The sequence below is a fragment of the Amblyraja radiata genome, chromosome 17 (genome assembly GCF_010909765.2).
Source record: "Amblyraja radiata isolate CabotCenter1 chromosome 17, sAmbRad1.1.pri, whole genome shotgun sequence".
Taxonomy (NCBI): Eukaryota; Metazoa; Chordata; class Chondrichthyes; order Rajiformes; family Rajidae; genus Amblyraja; species Amblyraja radiata.
Genome location: NC_045972.1, coordinates 40,150,278 through 40,178,197, shown reverse-complemented (window position 1 = coordinate 40,178,197; position 27,920 = coordinate 40,150,278). Strand labels below are relative to the sequence as shown.

The 27,920-nt window shown below is 41.1% G+C and overlaps 1 protein-coding gene across 2 annotated transcripts in view; it reads right to left on the bottom strand.

Moving 5' to 3' along the window:
• Window positions 1-27,920, bottom strand: part of cfdp1 (craniofacial development protein 1) — a 135,587-nt gene that overhangs the window by 82,271 nt on the left and 25,396 nt on the right. Inside the window, exon 5 of one of the 2 annotated variants that reach the window (XM_033036286.1) lies at window positions 18,301-18,429. The exons of the other annotated variant lie outside the window; for it this stretch is intronic. Within the exon in view, the coding sequence (XP_032892177.1) occupies window positions 18,301-18,429 (129 nt within the window). The remainder of the gene's footprint in view (window positions 1-18,300; window positions 18,430-27,920) is intronic. 2 annotated transcript variants of the gene reach the window in all.

Genomic DNA, 27,920 nt, shown 5'->3' with positions numbered 1-27,920 from the left:
TACTCCTATTTCATACTTAATACATAACACTAAAATAAACTCAAAACATAATGCTGTTCAAAAGAAAAATTCCAGCTATTAGATCAAATGGGTTATTTTGTTCCAAAATATATACTTCCTGCATCATAAAATGGTTTTCCAATGATATTTGAAATACTTTGAATGAAAGCATTTACAACTATGTCTAGACCTACTGAACACACTGCTGTAAAAATACACAAACAGCAATTGTTTTAAAAGCAAATTGACCTCTCCTAAACACTGCTCACCAGCATTTTGACATCTGGTCCCCATCTTTAGGGCAACAACATAATAAGCTGCATTTTTAATTAAAAAGATGATTTATAATGTTCAGGAGAAAATTGGGCTCCAGTCCTGGAAAATCCAGCAACAATCATTCCAGCAATAGTTTTACTTTACGTATACCCTCTGATGCCAAAAGTAGTCTTCCAGAAATGCCAAAGGAATTTGGCTGGATTATAGATCAATAATTGGAATACCCGAAAAGTTATCACTCGCTGCACAAATAAACAATTTATTAAATTGCAAAATAATCAAACTGTTACCTTGGGCATACATGAAATCACTTCCAGTTCTCATTGCCTAATTTGAAAGCTGTCTTCAAGGATGGCATAATGGAAGGGTTTTGGGTGTGGCAGAGGAAGTGGCAGAGGTGGGCACAATCACAACATTTAAAAGACATTTGGACAGGTACATGGATTGGAAAAGTTTAGAGAGATATGGGCCGAATGTAGGCTAATGGGACAAGGTCAGATAAGAACTTGGGCACCATGGACAAGTTGAGCTGAGGGACCTGTTCCCATGCCGTCCAACCCCTTTCCTCCAATAATCAAGAATTGTTGGATCTCTCATTCCCTTGCGAAGGGGAGGTAGTGATATTATTTTGCTGTAAGATGATGCAAAAATGGATCAAACCCATGGGACAGTCACAAGATTTAATCTACAAAGTTGAAGTTATTTATACATCTATGAGATATTCAGATTTAATCAGAATAAGTGGTGAGAAAATATAACTGATCTAATGCTTCCAAGTTCAGTCACTCATCTAACATACACCGATTATTAAGACTGTCAGTCAAAGCATTACCATAAAAACCAAAGCTTCCACCCAGCTAGGTGCTGGAGAGCAGATTTAGGGATGTAAATCTTTACTCTTCCAGGAAAAGCAAGATATTATGTTGTCCCCTTTGGGCCTGCATCAATGTCTCCATCAATCTATATAATGTGAATTACAGTAATCTCAGTTCTGTACGAAAATATATTTTGCTAGAGTTGAATAATTTGAAGTCCTTCAGAGATTTTCCTCAAGAAAAGGATATCTGAAGCTAGATTGATGCCACGTCCTAAATTCTCATTTGAGATGTCAACGACTAAAAGGAAATGGTACTGTAGAAATGCGTGAACTGCAGCAGGAATCACAAGTCCTGTAGCAGAATGTGTACACATCCTGGAAATGGAATGGCTGACGTTTTGGGTCGAGGCCCTTCGTTAGACTTAAAGACCCAAAATGCCACCCATTCCTTCACCCCAGTTCTGCTGAGTTACTCCAGCATTTTGTGTCTATCTTCAGTGTAAACCAGCATCTGCAGTTCCTTCCACCACATAATTTATCCTGTTGTTTTCTCCTCTCTCCCAATACTACAATGCGGACAGTATAAGTATACTGGAACTCTCTGCCACAGAGGGTAGTTGAGGCCAGTTCATTGGCTATATTTAAGAGGGAGTTAGATGTGGCCCTTGTGGCTAAGGGGATCAGAGGGTATGGAGAGAAGGCAGGTACGGGATACTGAGTTGGATGATCAGCCATGATCATATTGAATGGTGGTGCAGGCTCGAAGGGCCGAATGGTCTACTCCTGCACCTAATTTCTATGTTTCTATGTTTCTATAAAGCTAAGTGAAAAGACTAATAATGTACAAATAAACACCTGAGAGGAATCGAGCATCCTGCACGTTCACATTGTTTACCATAAATGTTACCATAGGTCAGGCAGTAATTAGTCATAAAAGCACTCAGGTGGTAAAGCATTCTATCGGGGACCATCCGAGCTGGCATGATCAACAGATCGTAAGCACAGCATTTCCAGATGAAATGTGAGCTTCAACTGTCTGCTGTCACTCTGCCAGAACTGGATTGCAAATGCAGCCAGAGGCTTGAATAAATTTAAAATTCTATTACATTAATTTGATACAATGGCATTTTTCCAGGAAGCCCAATAAGAGTCACACTTCAAGTGGTTTTGGTAAGATAAAAGGCAAGTTGAAGCTGTCACGAATGATACTGTGTTGTGGAACAATGATAATGATATACTTCCATCACAATTTCAGTCAGCCCCCTAAAAGGTTAAAAATAGCTGTGCCATTATCATCCAATGACCATATTTGATGGGAGAAATATGGTGTAAATATATTTAATTGTCTCAACCATCATGACAATGTTACAGAAATAGAACTTGTTCATAGTTAATTCTTGGATCAACTGCAGCACAGGCCACATACACATAATCAATCTCGTTTTAATCCTTGAAGCTGACACAATACAATTCACAAATTAGATACGTTTTCCATATCAGCTATCCTTGCAACCTCAAAATAAGACATTATTTCCAATAGTTTAAAAACTCCGACCTTTATTTCTATTTGAAACCCACTCTCACAATTCCCCGTGGAAATGATAATTTCAATTTGAGTCTGAAGAATGGTCTCAACCCAAAACGTCACCCATCCCTTCTCTCCAGAGACGCTGCCTGTCCCGCTGAGTTACTCCAGCATTTTGTGTCTTTCTTCCGTTTAAAACAGCATTTGCAGTTCCTTCCTATACTTTTCAATCTAACCAACAGCCAAGTACTAAAGGCCCATGAAGAACCACTAAGAAGCCTTCAGACATTTGCAAATTAATATAGTAATATTTTTTTTAATATCACTGACAAAACTTGTTACATTAAAAATAAAATATCTTGGCTATTGATCTGTTAGCTAATCCATAATCACAGTTGAACTCTGTTTCCAAGAGTTGAATCGTGATAAATTTTACATGTTGTCAAAATGCACATGAAATGGGTCACAGCAAAAGATCTAGATATACATCCAATAGAAAATCAAGAACCCCGAGTGTATAAGATGACTTGAATCAAGCAAAGGAAGAGATACTGTGCACAAAAAAAAAAAATTCCTATCACGATGTCAGCATGAGTATGTATGCACGCCAAGAACAGTAAAAGGCAGCACCTGTCCTTCCTTTCCAGATGGAATAAAAAATATCTGGTCCAGCCATGTCAAAAATAAATCTCCCTTAAGGTTTTATAGAAACTTCATCAAAACAGATAACTAGGAAACACATTTGCAAAGTATAATGCTGCAAGTTTGCCATTCTGTACAGGATCTATTCAAATGGCTTACCTACAGTGTCCATGTTGGTAAAATACATTGCGTAATATTAAGCAGGAGTCGCAACAGAAATTGATTCACTTCAAGGCTTAAAGGGCAGTACTTAATTATTCATGCAACAACCAATCACAAAAATTGGCAATCCTTTTTGTCCAATTTAGCCCCAAATGGTCAAGGTCAAAAACTTTATTTGCCATTTGTGCTTACACACATAGGAACTCTTGTGCGGTTGTTCAGAGAGTCAAGTCAAGTCAAATTAAAAAGACACACAGAAAGACACATAATCTATAAAAACATATACTTCTCTAGAAATAAAAAAGAAAGTGCCTAAAACCCTATATAAAGGGGAAAGTGAGAGCATTGTAAATTGCACAAACCCTATATAAAAGTGTCGATTGCATTGTAAATTGCACAGGCCCAGGAGACAATATAATATGATATAATATGATATGCTATGAGGTAGGTCAGGACGTCAGTTCATTTTGTTTTGGCCAAGAGTCTCACCGTGGCAGGGAAGAAGCTCTTAAAAAAGCGTGTTCTGTTTGTGGCGATGCTGTCCGCTCGTCTGTGCCTGAGGTTGTATGTGCAGTTTTTGTGTTTGAGCAGGGAGTGAGCTGGATGTAGTGTGTCTCTGATGATTCTCTCTGCTCTTTTTTGACAGCGCTGTGTGTAGATTGTGTCCATGGAGGGGAGTTCCGTTCTGATAATCCTCTCTGCAGTCTTTATGACTCTTTGCAGAGCCTTCCTCTCTGTCTGTGTGGTGTTTCCATACCACACCGTGATGCCTGTGGTGAGGATGCTCTCTATCAGTCCTTTGTAGACCTGGGTGAGAGGGCGACAGTGCAGACCAGCTTTTCTGAGCAGCCTGATGAAGTACAGTCTCTGCTGGGTTTTTTCACTGTGGCAGCAGTGTTCAAAGTCCAGTTCAGATCTGATGTTACTTGTAATCCCAGGTATCTGTAACTGTCAGCCCTCTCCACCACAGTCCCCTTGATGATAAGGGGCTGCAGGGGGGGGTGGATTTTTTCTGAAGTCCATTATTATTTCTCTTGTCTTGTCTGTGTTGAGGCTTAGGTCGTTCACCTCACCATAGGCAAGAATGTCGTTCACCAGACTCCTGTAGCCCGACTCGTCCCACCCCTTGATGAGGCCCAGGATGGTGGTATCATCCGCATACTTAATAATGATGGTATTTTCCTGGGTGGAGACACAGTCGTGTGTGTACAGGGTGAAAAGTTTGGGACTGAGACAGCAGCCTTGTGGTGATCCTGTGCTGACGGTGAGCTCTGCAGACACCCTCATTCCCATCCTCACCACCTGTGGTCGTTCAGTCAGGAAATCCAAGATCCAGTTGCTTTTAGTTTTCAAATCAATCTTGCACCTCCTGCTTTAATTGTACACTTGTACGGTTTTGAATCGTAGGAGTCCAACATGATTGAGATATTCCACAAAATCTGCCAGGAAAACTCAAATGACAATGTTGTTTGAAAATTGGTTAGTCGAATATCTATTTATCAAGATCCAATGTTTATGTCCCAAGGAAGCTGCATTTTAAATGTTGTATTCCACGTGCCACATACTGTCAGCTTCTCAATAGAACTAGAATGTCCTATTCCACCTTGGCTTTATAAAAGTTTAACCTACACGTCACACATGGACTTTATCTAATTTTGGACCACATGGTTGAAAGCATCGTTGAATTTTACAGATTTACACATCAAACACAGCAGATTGGCACGATTTATCCTTTTCTCATTGTTCACTGATTTCATAATACTTGACAAAACTAAAAGCAGGAAAGCATAACTGCAGTTAATAGATATCTAACTTCAGCCCCCTCTTGTGGAAAATTGTGTTTTACATTAATACAGAACAATACACCTACTGTAAGAAAGGATTTGAATATATTTGGCTGGAAGAGATTTAATAATGGAAAGAGATACAAATTACTTCAGTATGTTATCAAATAAATATTTGTTTTGTGCATAATTGTATAATATGAATGCTTTCCTTGAAATTCACTGTTAGGTAACATTAACCGTTCCCAAATACATTCAGTGGGATCTTTTAATCCTGCAATCAATTTTCAATTTATACTTGTACAAATTCTGAACAATTTCCTCTGCTAAAAATTTCAACACAATAAAAACTCTAAATATATACTTCATCATAAATTCAAGGCTATTTAATCCGTTCCACCACAGCTTGTTTTGCAAATTTGATCACCTGGCTTCTGATTTTAGATACAATACAATTCTAAATTTGACAAAAACAAACTTCTCTCACAATCACTCGAACATGGTTTGTTATATAGCAGGAACCTAATTAAACTAAGCTAGAAGCACAAGATATCTATTCTTCCTTTGTGATAACGTCAGTCCCTCCGCATATCCACCTTTCATAATTTGCAACTGATTCAGTAGCCACGAGGAATCTTAAGGTCATATCCTTCTAAAGTATTGCATTCCGAGCCACAACTACTTGCACTTATATTGCACTTCTATCAAAGCAAAATTATCCTTAACAAGAACATTACTAAACAAAACCCATCTACGGAGACATTTTGAAAGAAGTTTATAAAAGTTTGGCTGAAGAGGTAGGCTTGAAGGAGCATCTTAATAAAGGAACACAAGGCCGAACAATTTAGGAAAGGGATTTTAGAACGTATATAATACATAGCTATTTGTGCAGCAATCAAACTAAAGTCACTGAGGTGTCCAGAATTAAGCAGTTCAGATATTTTGGATAGTGACAAGACTGGAGAAGTGAGATTATGCCAGGGGGGTTGAAATATGATTTCTGCTTATTATGTTCTGGATTTCAGAAAAGGTCCGACAAGTTAGAGGCAACAAAGGGGTCAAAAGCATCACTGACGAGACCGACAAGTAATCAGTACATTACAAAACTGATAATGGTGCTGGAGGAGCGAGAAATAGAAGGGGCCAAGGAATTAAGGGGCATTAGTGCAGAAGAAAGAAAAGGTGCCACTGTGGGTTATTCCCAATCAATAATTGAACACATGAGAATGAAACCAAGGGAGACACAAAATGCTGGAGTAACTCAGCAGGATAGGCAGCATCTCTGAAGAGAAGGAATGGGTGACGTTTTGAGTCGAGACCCTTCTTCAGACTGATGTCAGGGGAGTGGGCGAGTCAGAGATGGAATGTCTGAGACAGTAAGACTGGTAGGAAAAGGGGAGGGGATGGAGAGAGAGGGAAAGCAAGCGCTATTTGAAGTTAGAGAAGTCAATGTTCATACCGCTGGGGTGTAAGCTACCCAAGCGAAATATGAGGTGCTGTTCCTCCAATTTGCACTGAGCCTCACTCTGACTTCTCTAACTTCAAATAGCCCTTTCTTTCCCTCCCTCTCCATCCCTTCCCAATTCTCCCAACAATCTTACCATCTCTGACTACATTCTATCTCTGTCCCGCCCACACCCGATATCAGTCTGAAGAAGGGTCTCGACCCGAAACGTCTCCCATTCCTTCTCTCCAGATATGCTGCCTGTCCCACTGAGTTACTCCAGCATTTTGTGCCTACCTTCGATTTAAACCAGCATCTGCAGTTCTTTCCTACACATGAAACCAAGGGAGTTTAATGCCAAACAGCTGGACAGTGGCAGGAAGGTTTTGTAAAAACACGCACTAGTCAAAGGTGCGTCATAATTTGTAATAGGAATGATAAGGATGTGGAGGGATAGTTAAATTTTGTCCGTCAAAAAGGTCCAACTTGTCACGTTGTTTGGAGCCGGATTGGAATAATTTACTAAAGGAATCCTGGAAAAAGTGAGCAAGAATTTGGGAGGTGACCGAATGTTCAAGAACTTTGAAGAGGAAAGGTTGTCATGGCATGTTAATCAGCAACGAAGGAAGAGACGAGGATTATTCTTAATTGAGTAAAGTGTCTCAATTCATTTCACAGGTGAGATTTTCAAGAAAATATGAATCTGAGCCACAGAGATGAAAATTGAGGAGCTCTGTGCTTCAGCATCGAAAGACACAGCTGCTAATAGCAGAGGAATGGGAAGGAAAACTGCAATTATTCAATCTTTTATGACTCTTACTTGGTAAGATAGCAGAATGAGGCAAGGGAATAGGAGTCAGACAGTCTGGCCAGACAACCTTGCCTTGTATTTGAGGAACAAATCAGGGTGACAAAAGGGAGAACAAAAAAACAGGTCCAAAGACAAAAGAGGGCAAATTTTAACTGACACAAGGTGCGTTTTGACTGGAGTACTAACTGCGTATCTGATGCTGTTGTTCACTCAAAATAAATGGGCGCCCAGAGGATATGTTTAAGGAAATAAATACATTGACCTCGATAACATTGTACAATGTTACACATACTATCAGAGACAATAATTAATCAAACATTGAGAGGGAAGAAGTGTCGATAGTTCACATTTAAGTACTTTATTTACATAGGGAGTGATGAATGTGTGGCAGAAAATGCTGGGAGGCAAGAGAGATTGATAGTGTTGGAAAATGCAAGAACTGAATAGGTATTTGAAGACTCCTTAATCTTTTCTGGCCCCATATTTCACTGCAATCCCACAAATTCTCTGTGGCCTTCTAAATTCATTCAGTTGCATTCGAAGCTTTAATGAAACAGTTTATTTACAGCCCTGTATTGTCAGATTAAAATGTATCATAAAATAATCAAATATCATAAACATGCGTGAGATTAGATGCATGCCAATCATTTTCATTTCAAACGATTTTCACTACCCTCTCGGTGAAGAAATGTCTTCTTACTTAAAACCTCAATGGCTAACCCTTAGGTTGAAAATATCACCTCTGTAGCTTGATATCCCAGATAGCAAAGCAACATCAATGCATCAATCCAGTCTGTCTCTGTTTCAATAAGATCTCCTCTCAATATAGTAAAGACTTTCATAACCATATAACCATATAACAATTACAGCACGGAAACAGGCCCTCTCGACCCTTCTAGTCCGTGCCGAACACGTATTCTCCCCTAGTCCCATATACCTGCACTCAGACCATAACCCTCCATTCCTTTCCCGTTCATGATTATTATGTTACCCTAATTACATCCACATCCAATTCTCTGATTTCTATCATGTCCAATATTATCATAACCATTTTTTTCTGGGGTGCAGTCTACAAATAACTCTCATTAATGTTTCTGCCATTTGCCCTTTCTTGACTCCACTCAAATCTACTTTGACTGTTTGAGGTAAGATCCTCTCTTTTCTTCCCTTTACCGATCATCAGAGCCACCTCTTCCCCTTTCCCATTTAAGATCCACTCTTCCAGTTCCCCATGAGGTCCTGGACCTCCTTACCACTGTAATTAAAATAAATGACACGAGTTCACCCTACTGCCTGTCGTTGTGATCACTGCCAAACCCACCGTCATCCCCGCGCCACACAACCTACAGAGGAAGGTGGCGATTTACTGCATCCATGGCACAGGGCACATTCTTCTTTGTACTGGAATAGGCATCCTACTTTCTTCTCTCTTGGCAAATAGTGTCAGTGATACTTCTTGTTATTGGATCTCTCCGACTCAACTCAAGAAGAGCAGATACTTTCTTGGTCAGCGGGGCCTGAACTTACTGAAGATTTAGTTTCAACTAAACGGAAATATACTTTAAGGATTTATCGGTAATTCTCTATGCACAATTGTCCTTGTATTGCAGTAAATGACAACGGGGAGGCGATTTGAAAACGAGACAACGTTGGTTAATTATTCCACTGCAACAAGCATCATTACTTTTTAAACAATCATCATGTAAATTTATTTGTAATGGGCCACAAGCTGATTTCCCAAGACTCCTGGTTTAGTCAAATTGCTGACACACAATTAATACTGTCAATGCTAACATATTTTTATATAACATTGTTTATGACATTGGGCTTTAGCCTTGGCTCATCATTACACTCATTGCCAATTGAGAATGTTGTGGGTGCAAGTGATGTAACCAAGTCAAGTCAAAAAAAGACACAAAGTGCTGGATTAACTCAGTAAGTCAGGCAGCATCTCTGGAGAACAAGAATAGGTGATGTTTAGGGTCGGGACCCTTCTTCAGTCTGAAGACTGGCATTTCAATGTAGTACTGAATGAGAAACACAATGTAATGAGATTTTAAACTTGGGTCCTATGCATCTTCTCAGGAAGACCTTCATATATTAAAAGATAATCCAGGAATGTATACAAAAGTCCCATCCAATATTTATTCCCTACATCTCACCAAAATACATTTTCCAGCTTTTAATTGTTTTTTCTCGATCCCTAGTCCGCAAACATGGTTCCCCACTTTACAATAGAGTCTGTGTTTGAAATAAATCGCACCAGCTGTACCTCTCGAGCAGCTCCTGATATCAAGCAAACTATTTCCCCTTTATCACATTTATAAATATTTAAATTGAATACTCAGATTTGAAGATCAAAGCCGGGGCTTTGACCATGATGAAAAGGATCAGAGTATTTAATTTTCTGCAAATGCAAACCCTGTAACACAAAAGTCTGTGTTGACAGACCTAAAAATGTAATTACAGATTACAGCTGATAAATGATCTCACTTGTCTGAGACTCAGAGGTAAATGGTGAAAATGGAGACAAGATCATTGCCACAAAATGATCAGACCAAATAACACCTGTGGAGATGGAAACTTGGACTATTTGCTGCATTAAACCACTTCCAATTACTGACTGAAAAGCCTAACATAAAAGCTACATAAATCAGCGCACTAATGTTTCATCCAATAAAAATTATGTAGCGTGCCACAACCAATGAGTAATGGATGCCACAATTACAGAGCTTGGTCACAATAATGTAAAACACTTTCGTTTAACACATGCAATACCACATTTGTATTAATTTATAAATATAGTTTAAAAATACTCATAACTTATATATTTTTTAAATCTTGTTTTACAGTGCCCTCCATAATGCTTGGGACAAAGACCCATCATTTATTTATTTGCCTTTGTACTCCAAAATTTGAGATTTGTAATAAAATAAAATAAATCACATGTGGTTAAAGTGCACTTTGTCAGATTTTAATAAAGGCCATTTTTATACATTTTGGTTTCACCATGTAGAAATTGCAGTAGTGTTTATACATAGTCCCCCCCCATTTCAGGACACCATAATGTTTGTGACACATGGCTTCACAGGCGTTTGTAATTGCTCAGGTGTGTTTAATTGCCTCCTTAATGCAGGTATAAGAGAGCTCTCAGCACCTAGTCTTTCCTCTAGTCTTTCCATTACCTTTGGAAACATTTATTGCTGTTTATCAACATGAGGACCAAAGTTGTGCCAATGAAAGTCAAAGAAGCCACTGGGACTGAGACAATAGACAATAGGTGCAGGAGCAGGCAATTTGGCCATTCGAGCAAGCACCGCCATTCAATATGATCATGGCTGATCCTCCCCAATCAGTACCCCGTTCCTGCTTTCTCCCCATATCCCCTGACTCCGCTATTTTTAAGAGAAACAAGAATAAAACTGTTAGAGACATCAGCCAAACCTTAGGCTTACCAAAATCAACTGTCTGGAACATCATTAAGAAGAAAGAGAGCATTGGTGATCTTACTAATTGCAAAGGGACTGGCAGACCAAGGAAGACCTCCACAGCTGATGACAGAAGAATTCTCTCTATAATCAAGAAAAATCCCCAAACATCTGTCCGACAGATCAGAAACACTCTTCAGGAGTCAGGTGTGGATTTGTCAATGACCACTATCATGTGCAGAAGACTTCATGAACAGAAATAGAGGCTACGCTACAAGATGTGGGTTAGCCGCAAAAATAGGATGGCCAGGTTACAGTTTGCCAAGAAGTACTTAAAAGAGAAACCACAGTTCTGGAAAAAGGTTTTGTGGACAGATGAGACGAAGATTAACATATCAGAGTGATGGGAAGAACAAAGTATGGAGGAGAGAAGGAACTGCCCAAGATCCAAAGCATACCACCTCATCTGTGAAACACGGTGGTGGCGGTGTTATGGCCTGGACATGTATGGCTGCTGAAGGTACTGGCTCACTTATCTTCATTCATGATACAACTGCTGATGGTAGTAGCATAATGAATTCTGTAGTGTATAGACACATCCTATCTGCTCAAGTTCAAACAAATGCCTCAGAGCGCATTGGCCGGCGGTTCATTCTACAGCAAGACAATGATCCCAAACATACTGCTAAAGCAACAAAGGAGTTTTTCCAAAGCTGAAAAATTGTCTATTCTTGTGTGGCCAAGTCAATCACCCAATCTAAACCCAATTGAGCATGCCTTTTATATGCTGAAGAGAATACTGAAGGGGACTAGCCCCCAAAACAAGCATAAGCTAAAGAAGGCTGTAATACAGGCCTGGCAGAGCATCACCCAGCAACTGGTGATGTCCATGAATCGCAGACTTCAAGCAGTCATTGCATGCAAAGGATATGCAACAAAATACTAAACATGACTAGTTTCATTTACATGACATTGCTGTGTGCCAAAGAATATGAAATCTGACAATGTGCACTTTACAAATCTCAAATTGTACAGAGGCAAATAAATAAATGAGTCTTTGTCCCAACATTGTGGAGGGAACTGTATATTCAGAAAATTACTTCAGCTGCTGGAACTGTTTTCCTTCTGCACAAGTGAGTATATTGCTGATTTTCATTCTCACCTAGTCCACAGCTAACAATGGTCTCTCATCGTTACTTTTTTGCATATCTTCCATTCATTTGTTCTATACCTCTCTTTATCACCGTCTATATCTCTTTCCCTTTCCCCTGACTGTCTGAAAAAGGGTCTCGACCCGAAACGTCACCTATTCCTTTTCTCCAGAGATGCTGCCTGACCCGCTGTGTCACTCCAGCTTTTTGTGTCTCTCTCTGGTTTAAAACCAGCACCTGCAAAACCAGCACCTGCATTACCTTCCTACATACAGTGGCTTGCAAAAGTATTCATACCCATTGAACTTTTCCACATTTTGTCACGTTACAACCACAAACGTAAATGTATTTTATTGGGATTTTATGTGATAGACCAACACAAAGTGGGGCATAATTGTGAAGTGGAAGGAAAATGATACATGGTTTTCGAATTTTTTTACAAATAAAAAACTGAAAAGTGTGGCGTGCAAAAGTATTCAGCCCCTTTTACTCTGATACCCCTAAATAAAATCCAGGGCAACCAATTGCCTTCAGAAGTCACCTAATTAGTAAATAAAGTCCCACTTGTGTGTAATCTAATCTCAATATAAATACAGCTGTTCTGTGAAGGCCTCAGAGGTTTGTTAGAGAACATTAGTGAACAAACAGCATCATGAAGCCCAAGGAACACACCAGACAGGTCAGGAATAAAGTTGTGGAGAAGTTTAAAGCAGGGTTAGGTTATAAAAAAATATCCCAAGCTTTGAACATCTCACGGAGCACTGTTCAATCCATCATCCGAAAATGGAAAGAGTATGGCACAACTGCAAACCTACCAAGACATGGCCGTCCACCTAAACTGACAGGCCGGGCAAGGAGAGCGTTGATCAGAGAAGCAGCCAAGAGGCCCATGGTAACTCTGGAGGAGCTGCAGAGATCCACAGCTCAGGTGGGAGAATCTGTCCACAGGACAACTATTAGTCGTGCACTCCACAAATCGGGCCTTTATGGAAGAGTGGCAAGAAGAAAGCCATTGTTGAAAAAAAGCCATAAGATGTCCCGTTTGCAGTTTGCCACAAGCCATGTGGGGGACACAGCAAACATGTGGAGGAAGGTGCTCTGGTCAGATGAGACCAAAATTGAAGTTTGTGGCCTAAATGCAATACGCTATGTGTGGCGGAAAACTAACACTGCACATCACCCTGAACACACCATCCCCACTGTGAAACATGGTGGTGGCAGCATCATGCTGTGGGGATGCTTTTCTTCAGCAGGGACAGGGAAGCTGGTCAGAGTTGATGGGATGATGGATGGAGCCAAATACAGGGCAATCTTGGAAGATAACCTGTTAGAGTCTGCAAAATACTTGAGACTGGGGCGGAGGTTCACCTTCCAGCAGGACAACGACCCTAAACATACAGCCAGAGCTACAATGGAATGGTTTAGATCAAAGCATATTCATGTGTTAGAATGGCCCAGTCAAAGTCCAGACCTAAATCCAATTGAGAATCTCTGGCAAGACTTGAAAATTGCTGTTCACAGACGCTCTCCATCCAATCTGACTGAGCTTGAGCTATTTTGCAAAGAAGAATGGGCAAAAATTTCAGTCTCTAGATGTGCAAAGCTGGTAGAGACATACCTCAAAAGACTTGCAGCTGTAATTGCAGCGAAAGGTGGTTCTACAAAGTATTGACTCAGGTGGGCTGAATACTTTTGCACGCCACACTTTTCAGTTTTTTATTTGTAATAAAATTTGAAAACCATGTATCATTTTCCTTCCACTTCACAATTATGCACCACTTTGTGTTGGTCTATCACATAAAATCCCAATAAAATACATTTACGTTTGTGGTTGTAACGTGACAAAATGTGGAAAAGTTCAAAGGGTATGAATACTTTTGCAAGCCACTGTATATAGCTAATTTGTTAATGTGAAACCATAGCTACCGCTCAACTTGTTTTTGAGAATGGGTGGAATGATATGGGAAATGAAAGACATCTTTTGTATGAGGCATTAAATTCAGTTTTTATATCATGAGCTAGATTACAGGGCTACCATGAAGCCTAAATGAACACGCATTCTGGTTTCAGTAGGATTCTTCGCATTACAATGCAATTTTCTTTATGAACCTCCCATTTAAATTTTCTCATTGTTCTATTAAACATCAAGTATCAGCTGTGCAGTAAAACTACACAAATCAGCATTTTGATTTAAGATAATACATCATGCAAGTAACAGGTCAACACTCTGACTGGGCTGAATTTCCCATCCAAGCTGTTCCATTATGAAAAGCTGCATTGTTGCCAGGTGAAGGCGAAGGAGGTGAGTGAGAAGAAACACCAGGAATAGAAATACTCTAAGAACTTTTCAAGTTTACTTTTAGCAGGAGTTTCTCGGGGATTATGCTTCATTGAACTGCAGCCAATTGTCCCCTTTTGCACCTTGGTATCCAGAACTTTAGACGCAATAATTACTGTACAAGTTATTTTGCCAGCCATTGAATTGGAAGTCAAGTAGAGATGTAAGCTCAAGCCATTGTTAACTGCTTCCAAGCACGAGAAATTCTGTTGAATGAGTGTTTCATTTTCTGGTTTCTTTGAACCATTACATGTTTGAGAAGCCTTACATGCTGCAGAAGGGTTTTCACCAATTATGGTACCATTATTCAAAAAGTAGAAGAACAAAAAACAAACACAGTTGCAGTAGGCCAGACGACTCCTTAAATTTGGTCTTCTATTTAATAAGATCGTGATAATCTGATCTTGGCATTAAATCAACTTTCCTGCCCAATCTATATTAACCCTCGATTCCTCCAAAGTCCAAAAATGTCAGTCAAATATATTCAATCACTCAGCCTCTACAATCCCTGGGGTTGTGAATTTGAAAGACTTCTCTGCCTTATCTGTGACATGTGGGACAACACCAGTTTCAGACTGTCCCAACAAAGGGGAAACATCCTCTCAGCACCTCCACATAAAACCTCTCAGAATTTGATATATTTCTGTAATCAACACAGTAAACCTTCTCTGGACCTTCTCCAATCCAAGTATATTCTTCATAAATAAAGAGACCAAAGATGCATACACAGTTCTGGTAACTCCTCTCCATCCCTACTCAAAGAAAGACAAACATTTTATTTGCTTTCCAACATACTTGCTATACATGTCTACTAACTCTGAGTTTCACATACAAGGACAACTGTGTCCCCATGTGACATTGTGATCTCCATTGAAACAGTTATTTCCATAAGTGAATAAAGTAAATAATCTCACAATTTCCCCACATGATACTCCATTTGTCATACTTTTCACATCACTAAAACTATTCATTTCCTTTTGCAGACTGTACTCCATATAATTCGCTGTATCATCTCCCATATCTCTCCATTCCCTGCATATCCATGCACCCATCTCAAAGCCTCTTAAGCATACGTAACTATCGTATCTGCCTCCACCACAACCCCTGCAGTGTGTTCCAGACACCAACTGCTCAGTGTAAAAATAAATTTGCCCAAACATCTCCTATAAACTTAGCCACTCTCATCTTAAAGCTATCCCTCTAGTCTTTGACCTTTCCACCCTAGAGAAAAAGGTTCAGACTGTCAACCCTATCTTTGCCTCTCATAATTTTATATATTTTTATCATGTCACCCCTCAGCCTTTGAACTTCAAGAGAAAACAATTCAAATTTGTCCAACCTCTCCTTAAAGATAATAGAGGTACAGGAAGTGGCGGCGCTGCCCTGGCAGCAGCGGCTCGCCTGCAGTCCGTTTGTTTTTACTTTTTTGTGTTGTTTTTTTTCGTTTTGTCTAGTTAAATTTTTGGTTTTTAGGTTGTGTTTATGTGGGGGGGGGGGGGGGTGGTGGGTTGAAACGGGGCTTGCTGTCTCTCCCTTCGGGGGAATGCGACTTTTTTGTCGTATCCCCCTTCTCTGCCTCCGTCTGCGCTGAGGCCTAATGGCGGAGCTGGCGACCTCGAGACTCCAGAGGCAGAGCCAGTCAGGACTTGCCCTGGGCTCGCTCCCGTGAGGGCGGTCCGGCTCGGGGCTGGAACGGCGCTCCCGTGAGGGGCTGTGACGCTCCCGTGAGGGCGGCCTGGCGCGGGGCTGAGCCGCGGGACTGGTTGTACCATCGCCCAGTGGGGTATCGTCTCAGCGCAGAGGGAGAAGAGGAGGGAAGAGACTGCAGCCCTAAGATTTTTGCCTCCACCACAGTGAGGAGGTGTTTGGAGGACTCACTGTGGTGGATGTTAATTTGTGTTTGTTGTTGTTTATTATTGTATTATTGTATGTATGACTGCAGGCACGAAATTTCGTTCAGACCGTAAGGTCTGAATAACAATAAAGGTAATTCTATTCTAATTCTATTCTACCCTGTAATCCAGGCAGCATTCTGATAAACCAGCACCCTCTCCACGGCTTCATTACCCTTCCTGTAATTGGACTACCGGAACCACACCCAATACTCCAAATATGGCCTAACCCAAGTCCTATAAAGCTGCATGGTGACTTTTTAACTCCACTCCTCAATACTCCAATTTATGATGGCAAGCATAGCACACGGCCAGTTTACCACTCGATCTACTTGTGTTGCTACTTTCAGGGAGCAATGGACTTGGACCCAAAGATCCATCTATTCATCAATTATGCTAAGGAACTAGCCATTAACTATGGAGTTTCACCTTGCAATGCAACACCTCACACTTAGGAAGTGGCGGCGCTGGGAATGGCTGCGGCTCGCCTGCAGTCCGTTTCTCTTTTACATTTTTGTGTTGTTTTTTTTTCGTTTTGTCTAGTTACGTTTTGGTTTTTAGGTTGTGTTTATGTGGGGGGGGGGGTGGGGGGTGAAACGGGGTTTGCTGTCTCTCCCTTCGGGGGAATACGACCTTTTTGTCGTATCCCCCTTCTCTGCCTCCGTCTACGCTGAGGCCTAATGGCGGAGCCGGCGACCTCGGGACTCTGGAGGCAGCTGACAGGACTCGCCCTGGGCTTGCTCCCGTGAGGGTGGCCCAGCCCGGGGCTGGAACTGCGCTCTCGTGAGAGCGGCCTGGCGAGGGGCTGAGAGACTCTCCCGTGAGGGGCTGTGGCCCGTCGGAGTGGCCCAGCCCGAGGGAGGAACGGCGCTCCCGTCGGAGTGGCCCAGCCCAAGGGAGAACGGCGCTCCCGTCGGAGTGGCCCAGCCCAAGGGAGAACGGCGCTCCCGTCGGAGTGGCCCAGCCCAAGGGAGAACGGTACTCACGTGAGGGCGATCCGGCTCGGGGCTGGAACGGTGCTCCGGTGGCTGGGACGGCGTTCTGGCGGCGGTGACCTGAGTCTGGGGTTCAGCCGCGGGCCAGCGGCTGCGTGTGCTGGACTGGAGGGCGGCAGCTTCGACCACCCCCGGGCCGCAGTGTTTGAACCGGCCCGTTTGCGGGGTTCGGTGAGCCGCGGGACTGTTTGTACCATCGCCCGGTGGGGAATCGCCTCAGCGCAGAGGGAGAAGAGGAGGGAAGAGACAGTAACCCTAAGATTTTTGCCTCCACCACAGTGAGGAGGTGCTTGGAGGATACACTGTGGTGGATGTTAATTTGTGTTTATTGTTGTTTATTATTGTATGATTGTATGTATGACTGCAGGCACGAAATTTCGTTCAGACCGTAAGGTCTGAATGACAATAAAGGTATTCAATTCAATTCAATTACTAGCAATAAATTCCACCTCCAATTGCTTCACACATTTCTGTAGCTGATCTATGTAATCGTTGTATACTTTATGACAATTATCTTCAATCTGTACCGTCTGTATCTCCACCACGTTTGGTTTTGTTCGTAAACTTACTAACCAATCCATCTACATTTACATCCAAATTGTTAACACCCTTCCAGCACAACTGTGAGTAAATCGTTGATGTGTAAGCCAGTTCTAAATCACAACCACCCAGTCCCTGTGGATCCCACGCATCTTAATCTTCTGGATCAGCCTACCATGAGGGACTTTATCAAATGCCTTACGGAAATCCATGTGAACAACATGTTAGAAACAAATTAGAAACCTTGCATTCTACATCAGCTTATTTACATCCAAATCTGAATTAATTTGTACACAGGCACAGCCCGCAAGATCAAATTTACAAAGATTTATAAGTGTAACCGCGCAAGACGGATTAACCCACATGTTGGGTTGAGGTTTTCCTTAAAGAGCTTTGAATTTCCTATATAAAATGTGTATGAACAGCCAGAACATTTTTCCGAACATATTCATAATCTATTTTCTCTGGCACATAGTCATTAGAATCAGTACTTGCCCTGAACCTGTCGGGGCTCCAGTTGCCACGGTCTCTGGTGTTGCAGAAGAACATTCCTCTTCTGTGTCATTCTGTTTTTGCAAAAACATTTTCGCTTCTTTGGAAGAAACATCCACTTCTTTAGTTACCCTAAAAAATAATAAAACCAATGGGTTTAATGCAAAATCAGTTAATAAATAACATCTCAATCATGTTTCTCAGTGTATAATTGGAGTGTTAAGATAACAAAATGCATTTGTCAACCTCGAATGAAAGTTAAAACTAAAGATAATGAAGTGATATTGATATTGAATTTAACATCGGGAACATGGTTCCTACATCTAGTGTGTCCAATCCCTTAATAATTGTATATGTTTCTATAAAATCCCCTCTCATCCTAAATTCCAGTGAATACAAGCCCAGTCACTCCATTCCTTCATATGACAGTTCCGCCATCCCGGAATGAACCTACGCTGCACTCCCTCAATAGCAAGAATGTCCTTCCTCAAATTAGAAGACCAAAACTGCACACAATACTCCAGGTGTGGTCTCACCAGGGCCCTGTACAATTGCAGAAGGACCTATTGCTACTATACTCAACTCCTCTCGTTATGAAGGCCAGCATGCCATTATCTTTCTTCATTGCCTGCTGCACCTGCATGCTTTCAGTGACTGATGTATAAGGACACCCAGGTCTCGTTGTACTTCCCCTTTTCCTAACAATGTCACTGACATTGGTTCTGTTATAAAATTGATGGTTAAGATCATAGCATGATGCCACGATTTAACCGTTCCGAGAAGATTATGAAAATAATACATGGAGTGGGCAGATTGACTTGTGAGCAAGTTTCTGCAGGCTAAGTTTGTATCTGCTGGTGTTTAGAAGAACGAGAGGAGATTCGATTAAAACATAAGATACTGAGGGGTTTTAATCGAGTATATGTGAAAAGGACATTTTCTCTTATCAAGAAAATCGGAGCCACTGTTTTCAAATGAAGAATCACTCATTTAAAACACATGTTGCAATTTCTTTCCTCAGGGAGTCTAGTGTTTGGTACTCTCTTCCTCAAAAGGCGGTGAAAATGAAGTCCTTGAATATTTTCTAAAGCAGAGTTTGTTAGCTATATGACCAGTGAAAGGTGTCAAAGAGAAAGCATTTTCCACTCAGATAATTCTCAATCTTCTTAGATGGCCAAACAGGCTTGAGATGCCATGTAGCCGAGGCATGTAACTTTGCAGCATGTTCATATGTATTGTTCCAATGCACAGCAACTTGCCCAACACCTTTGCATTCTTGAAGCTCTCGGATGTGAGCATTTAACTCAATCTGTCAGCATTATTCATTGTCATCCAGATATTACATGAAATGCACAAGTGCATGATACCATTCCCAGTTTTCATCCATGTCATCTGCAAAGTCCCAGCATTTGCATGCATAAAGAGCAATGCAGTTTTTCTTACCATCTGATTTCCACCATCCATTATTATTACTGTGCTATCTGTAACTTTCCATCTTATTCATTTTAACACTTAGAAAACACATGAAACATCAGTTACCAATGCTCAGAGTCACTGGCAAGTCTATTATCAAATGCATTTTTGTAAACTATCTACATTTTGGGGTGACCTTTAAATGCCAACATCGCTGATGACATCCCTTTGGAATGCATTTAAAACCAAGTGGATTTTTAAATATCACCATACGTTTCAATTCTTACTTCTGAAAAGCTTTTACATTTCAAAAGCTTTTTTGATCGTCTTTCTTCCCCCTGCATGACTTGCTTCACATATTTAGTGTTTAATCTTGGAAGCTGCCATGCAAAGGATCATAAAGCGAGAAATAAGTCTCACTGAATAATTTGTAATATTAAACTGGCTTCATCCATTATTTATGTTCCTATATTTCTCAGAAGGGTTAACGTCATTAAAGCAATATTAACATAATGTTTTTTAAAAAGCAAGGAAAATGATAATTAAGCAATAATGGACAGGCGGGAGTACAAGCAAAGTTGTAATTGAGAAAAGACAGCTTGATTGAAAGACAATATTACAGGTTGAGTACCTCAGTCAAACTGTCTGCCTCAATTATAATCCCTCCAGGATTACATATCTATTATTGCAATCGAATAATAATAATAATAATAATATATCTTTTATTGTCATTGCACGTCAGTGCAACGAGATTTAGTGTGCAGCTCCACTGATGTACAAGAAAGGTAAATAAATACAATACATAAATAAACAAGCTGAATTGATTGACGTGACCATCTGAGGGAGACTGTCCAAAGGGGGTGGGTGGGGGGGGCACTCATTAGGGCCGGTTCAGAGCCGCTATAGCTCTTGGGATGAAACTGTTCCTGAGTCTGGAGGTTCGGGCGTAGAAGGCCTTGTAACGTCTACCGGAGGGAAGTAGTTGAAACAGACCGTGGCAGGGGTGTGATGAGTCCTTATGGATGCTGAGGGCCTTCCTGAGGCACCGCGTGTGGTAGATGCCCTCCAAGGCTGGTTGTTTACACAGCTTTCTTTCTCCACTGGCTAACGCACTGCTATATTTCAATTCATTCCTTCTTCATATATATTATAGAAATAAAATCTCCAGACAGCCTTTGAAACACGAGAGAAGGCAAAAGAAAACAGCCAAAGAAAAGCAAAGGCAACAAAAGATAAAACTAGCCAGAAATTGAGAAAAAAGTGATCTAAAAAAACAGTTTACTTATGTTTGTGGGAGAAATGTACTTTTACTCATTCTACTTAACATAACCACTGTTATACCTCACTGGCAATACTGGCTTCTCTAACTTCAAGTTTTTGCATATCTTTCATTCATTTGATCTATATCTCTCTATATCACCGGCTATATATCTCTTTTTTTTTTCCATTTTTCCCTGACTCTCAGTCTGAAGAAGGGCCTCGACCCAAAACATTTCTGTAGATGCTGCCTGACCCGCTGAGTTACTCCAGCTTTTTGTGTCTATCCTGGTTTCCAGACAGTCCGGACCATTTACTAAGAGGAATGGAATATTGAAAGGCAAGTACAGCAGACAGCTACTACTCTCGATGTGCTTCGTGATGCACGAAGCAGAAGAGGTTAATTTTTGTAGCAATATAATTATATTTCTGTATTTGAATTGGCATTTTTAGAAGTCTATGGGGAATCAAGGATATAAAACCAATGACTACAGTCTTTATTAATTTCAATATATTTTTATGGAGTGCAAATTTGATTGCACTAAGATGTGGCACAGGAGCAATGAATACGAACAAGGATAAATTAAGGAGAGGGAAGGAGGGAGGAAAAATAAAATATAAAACAGTTCCCCTGTTCTCATAATTGTATTAATTTCCTCCACACAAATAAGATTTAATGGGTAGTAAAACTCTCCCATACTTTATGTGGGGGGGGGGGGGAGGTGCGTTGAAGTGTGGACCTAGATAGAGAACATCATTGAAAGCTTTTACGCTATGGATTAATCCAAACACAGCAAGGTGATTAGCTAAGCAAATACAAACCCTGCTTCGTTTCTCTGTCAATAACCATCTGCTCAGGTTAATTTTCTTGCCCCTGCAAGAACTGTAAAGAACTCACTGATTTCACGACAAATCCTTTGTTATGCCTATTATCACAGCAAATGATGCCTTTGCATGCTGCATGACCCAAGTACTAGGTGATGGTACGCCTTGCTGTTAGATTGCATCAAAGCACACATCTTGCAATATACTGGGAAATATTTGTAGGTTAATTGGTATCTGTGAATTACCCCTATTGTGTAAGGAGTGGATGCGGAAGTGGGATAACCTAGAACTGGTGTAAACGGGTGATCAATGATTGGCCTGAACTCCATGGGTCGAAAAGCCTGTGTTCCATGCTGTGTTTCTAAACTATACTATGACAATCAGTTTAATTACCCATGCACAACATCTCAACTTACCAACAGTTTTAATGGAACACTAGACCAAGTGCAGACCCGTTGTGTCTGCTCCCCCTAAGCAAAATTCCACCACTCACCTGTTCCCCCAAAACAGGCTTTACCCAGGTCGTAGAGCAGCGCCAGGGCTGGAACTCGGCCTATTTCTCAAACTCGGCCCAGCCCTGGCTGTAGACTCCAGCCGACAGCTCGGCCGCCGCCTGGGCTGCAGTCCAGGCCCTGACTTCATCTCAGGGTCATCCCTGACCCCGAACCAAGGCATCTTTCTCGGCCCCATCCCAAGCCCTGGGCTCAGCTCTCACTCCAGCTCGAGCACCAGGCTCGGCTCCAGCCAGGGCTCGCGGCTCCACCCTCCCAGGTGTCGGGCGTCGGCAGCCCCCGCCACTTTCACCGTGAGCGCTGGATGCCCCTCCCTCCCGGAGTGTCCCGTCCTGCCTTGCGAGTGCATTGTGACGTCACTCGGGTTTTTTCCCCCCAAAATGGGTGAGTTTTTGGGGCTGTTTTTAAAAGTTAAAGGATTAATATCATCGGAAATATAGGTGGGAATGTGACGGGAAGATGTTTCTCACCACGACAGGAAAAATGTGAGGATATGTGAAAATGGGAAGGCTATGGCCTAGCGTTTGGAAGAAGATAGGAACGGCAGATTGACACATCGTCGGCACAAACACAAACAATAGGAAGAGTTTTAATGTTATAGAGATACTGAATGTCAAATCTTTGTTTATCAAAATGTGGCAAACAAAACCAATAGTCAGTTGAGAAACATATCCACATGAAAACTGAACGTGCCTAAACCAGATATCGAGGCATAGAGTAATTGAGTCTTACAGCTTGGAAACAAGCCCAATTTACCTACACCGGTCAACATGTCCCATTTATACTAGTCCCACCTCCCTGCATTCGGCCCATACCCCTCTAAACCTGTCCTATCCATATACCCGTCTAAATGTTTTTGAAACATTTCGATAGTTGTGTCTTTGCCCAAAAATGATGGCATCTTCAACAATATGCTATGATAAGTACAAGGCACATACACATGGATTAATCTTGATGTCGAACTAATCTAACTCCTTCTTCCGGTACTGCTTGCTACAAAATCACGAGAACCCAGAAGCTGGATGCCATGCCTCAAGTTACAGCTGCCCAATTATGAATGATGGCTGGGAACAGCCGACAGTATTTACTTGTTCTCTTGAAGAGAGTGAATACAAATACATGCAAATTGAGACGGAAATGCTGGCATTTATGTTTAGTATGAGAAAATTCAAGCATTTCCTGCTGAAAAGACCCTTTTGTGCCGATTCTAGCGCACAAGCTGTCACTGGCAATCCTAAAGCAGCAAATCCAACAATGGCAACTTCCACTTTGCAAAGGTGGGCTTTCCACTGTCATTCAGCAAAACAAAAAGTAATTGTTCGTGCTCTGCCTCATTTAAGAAACATCTGGTGAAGGTAGCAAAAACACAATTTTCACACTATAATTTGTGGGTGAGATTTCCCAGTCAAAGCCAGCAAGACGTAAACTTAGGTAAACATATGAACACCGACCAAATAAAGCCATACAGCCCTTCCTGATCACAGGTTTGAACTATAAACAGTTCACGAATGCTTGAAATTTGGACGTTAAGTAGTCATTCCAAATGTTCACAAAAAAACATATTGTAAACAAATTCCATCTTCAGCAGAAAAACTATTGGCAATGGCTGAACATTGAAAAAGATTTGAGAGAAGTCATGTCAATTTGCTCTTTGTGTACAGCAATCTCACCCAAGGTATCACCACAACATGGAAATAACAGACTTGACACTGCCAATGAGTCCACTTGGATCTTTGTCAATGGATTTACAACAATTTCCTATTCAGCAATGTGCACCCGAAATGAATGGAAATCAAACTCAGAGGTAGCTCTGTGCAGTGCTCTCCATAATGTTTGGGACAATGACCCATCATTTATTTATATGCCCTGTACTTCACAATTTGAGATTTGTAATCGAAATAAATCACTAGTGGTTAAAGTGCACATTGTCAGATTTTATTAAAGGGTATTTTTATACATTTTGGTTTCACCATGTAGAAAATACAACTGTGTTTTACATAGCTCCCCCATTTCAGGGCACCATAATATTTGGGACACATGGCTTCACAGGTGTTTATAATTGCACAGGTGTGTTTAAATGCCTCCTTAATGCAGGTATAAGAGAGCTCTCAGCACCTAGTCTATCCATCTCCTTTGGAAACTTTTATTGCTATTTATCAACATGAGGACCAAATTTGTGCCAATTAAAGTCAAAGAAGCCATTATGAGACTGAGAAACAAGAATAAAACTGTTAGACATCAGCCCAACCTTCGGCTTACCAAAATCAACTGTTTGGAACATCATTAAGAAGAGAGCACTGATGAGCTTACTAATCGCAAAGGGACTGGCAGACCAAGGAAGACCTCCACAGCTGATGACAGAAGAATTCTTTCTATAATAAAGAAAATCCCCAAACACCTGTCTGACAGATCAGAAACGCTCTTCAGGAGTCAGGTGTGGATTTGTCAATGAGCATTGTCTGCAGAAGACTTCATGAACAGACACACAGAGGCAACACTGCATGTTGCAAACCACTGGTTAGCTGCAAAAATAGGATGGCCAGGTTTCAGTTTGCCAAGAAGTACTTAAAAGAGAAACCACAGTACTGGAAAAAGGTCTTGTAGATAGATGAGAAGAAGATTAACTTATATCAGAGTGAAGGCAAGAACAAAGTATGAAGGAGAAGGAACTGCCCAAGATCCAAAGCATACCACCTGATCTGTGAAACACAGTGGCGGGGGTGTTATGGCCTGGGCGTGTATGGCTGCTGAAGGTACTGGCTCACTTATCTTCATTGATAATACAACTGCTGATGGTAGTAGCATAATGAATTCTGAAGTGTATAGACACATCCTATCTGCTCAAGTTCAAACAAATGCCTCAGAACGCATTGGCTGGAGGTTCATTCTACAGCAAGACAATGATCCCAAACATACTGCTAAAGCAACAGAAGAGTTTTTCAAAACTGAAAAGTGGCCAATTCTTGAGTGGCCAAGTCAATCACCCAATCTGAACCCAATTGAGCATGCCTTTTATATGCTGAAGAGAAAACTGAAGGGGACTAGCCTCCAAAGCAAGCATAAGATAAAGATGGCTGCAATACAGGCCTGGCAGAGCATCACCAGAGAAGACACCCAGCTACTGGTGATGTCCATGAATCGCAGGCTTCAAGCAGTCATTGCATGCAAAGGATATGCAACAATATACTAAACATGACTACTTTCATTTGCATGACATTGCTGTGTCCCAAACATTATGGTGCCCTGAAATGGGGGGACTATGTATAAATACTGCTGTAATTTCTTCATGGTGAAACCAAAATGAATAAAAATGGCCTTTATTAAAATCTGACAAAGTGCACTTTAACTACATGTGATTTTTTTCTATTATTTTCTATTTTCTATCAGTGGGTCTGGCAGCATCTGCAGAAGGAATCGACAGGTGACCTTTTGGATTGGGACCTTTCTTCAAACTTATACAGTCCCTCCTTGCCTTTACACCCTGCTAGCAAGTTGCATGATGCAAGAGAGAGGGAGCAGTCTGTAAGGTTGGGGGGGGGGGGGGGGGGGATTTGATGTCACTCTAGAGGAGGAGATTCGAGACAAGGAGGGAACCAGGGCAAGATGGGTCAATGGAAGGAAGCATGGAAAGCAACAGCAGGCAATGGCATCTTTCTGAGCCCAACTCTTTCGGCGCTAAAAAATGGCATCACTTCCCTTGACCACCAAGATCCACCCTGAACATCCTCAAATGTAGCAGCACATAGTGATGACCATTCACAAGTTAGTTTTGATCTGTTAAATGATACAGAGTGATGAAAAGAAAAACGAATACAGTGCTCTTAATGAATTTAGACCAAACGTCTTCCCCTGAATTTGTTGTTCCTCAATTTCTTCCACCAGCCTCCCTCTCCCCTGCTCTGTGTAGTCACTTCACATGAGACCATTTCTAAGCACACACTGACCTGCCTTTGTCTCTCCACACAATGTCATCAGTCCCGCTAGTCACTTCCAGCTTCCAATGGTTTTATATTCCCTTTCCCACATGGTAAGGTTGAGAAACATGAGACATTTCACATGATAAAGGTTGAACAAGTTAGGTCTTTATTCTTTGGAGCGCAGAAGGTTAAGGGGGGACTTGATAGAGGTCTTTAAAATGATGAGAGGGATAGACAGAGTTGACGTGGATAAGCTTTTCCCACTGAGAGTAGGGAAAATTCAAACAAGAGGACATGACTTGAGAATTAAGGGACAGAAGTTTAGGGGTAACATGAGGGGGAATTTCTTTACTCAGAGAGTGGTAGCTGTGTGGAATGAGCTTCCAGTGGAAGTGGTGGAGGCAGGTTCGATTTTATCATTTAAAAATAAATTGGATAGTTATATGGACGGGAAAGGAATGGAGGGTTATGGTCTGAGTGCAGGTAGATGGGACTAGGGGAATATACGTGTTCGGCACAGACTAGAAGGGCCGAGATGGCCTGTTTCCGTGCTGTAATTGTTATATGGTTATATGGTAGGTTATCAGAGAGCAGCTGGATAAAGGTGACATGCAAGTGTGATGAATGTACGCCCCACCCATCAGGTAAAACTTATTGGAGAATGCTTCATATTCTCAGGAATGGTAAGGTGGAATGTCCTGGAAAATATTAAAGTTAACCATGTGGTAAAACTAAACTTAAAAGTATTGTGCTGGACCATTGTCTCGAGCTATAATGGGCCATGATAAATACATTTACTTACAACAAGCCAGAAAGGCTTTTATACGTATCCTGGCACCAACATATTTCTGTAATGTACCAAATTGACAAAATATAATTCAATTTTACCCACAGATGACTGTGACTAATTCTCTTTATATTTCCATCACGTTAGCAGCTGTCCATTCTACACTTGGCTTATTAACAGGGAGGAGAATGTAGCCTGTGGGCAAACACAATTTTTTTTTGGAAAGAGAAGGACACAAAGCAATATTTGCTCTCATGTTACCAGAATAACCTCCTGGGTGTAATAAAGTCATCAGGCTGCAAAGCAGAAAATACCATCCGTCAAACCTGCAACAGTGTAATATTAGCATCCGTGGTCTCTATAGCAGTCCCTGCAACTTAAAAGCAAGTCTGCAGAGGGTGATGGAACTGGGCGAGAGTTCAAATCTTGCACACATCTTATGTTTAATTGCAGAGATTAGTAAAATTGGTAGAGAGTGTGCCGTGAATTTTAAAATAAAGAAATACAATAAGAGCAGTGTTTTTGAACATGTGTATGAGATTTGTTTTTAAATACCTCTCATTATAAATTTCCATGTGTGTTTAATACACTCAAGGGAAATAATTTTGTGTAACTGCTCTGACAAAAGTTTTAAATAGAATACTGTTGAATGAATTAGGAAATGCATACGTGACAGACAAATATTTTTTTAAATTTCAGAATATAAAAAGCACACAAAGTAAAATGGTTACTTGTGTCCACAGCAGAAATATAAGTAAGGATAAGTAAGAAATATGTATAAATAACAGAAAAGTAATATGTAGGTCACTTGACCGCTCAAGCCTGGCTGATATTATAGCTAAACTGCATCCCCATTATCTAGCAGTAGCTTTTATCCCTTTGGTTATCAAGAATCCAATTCGGTCTTACAAA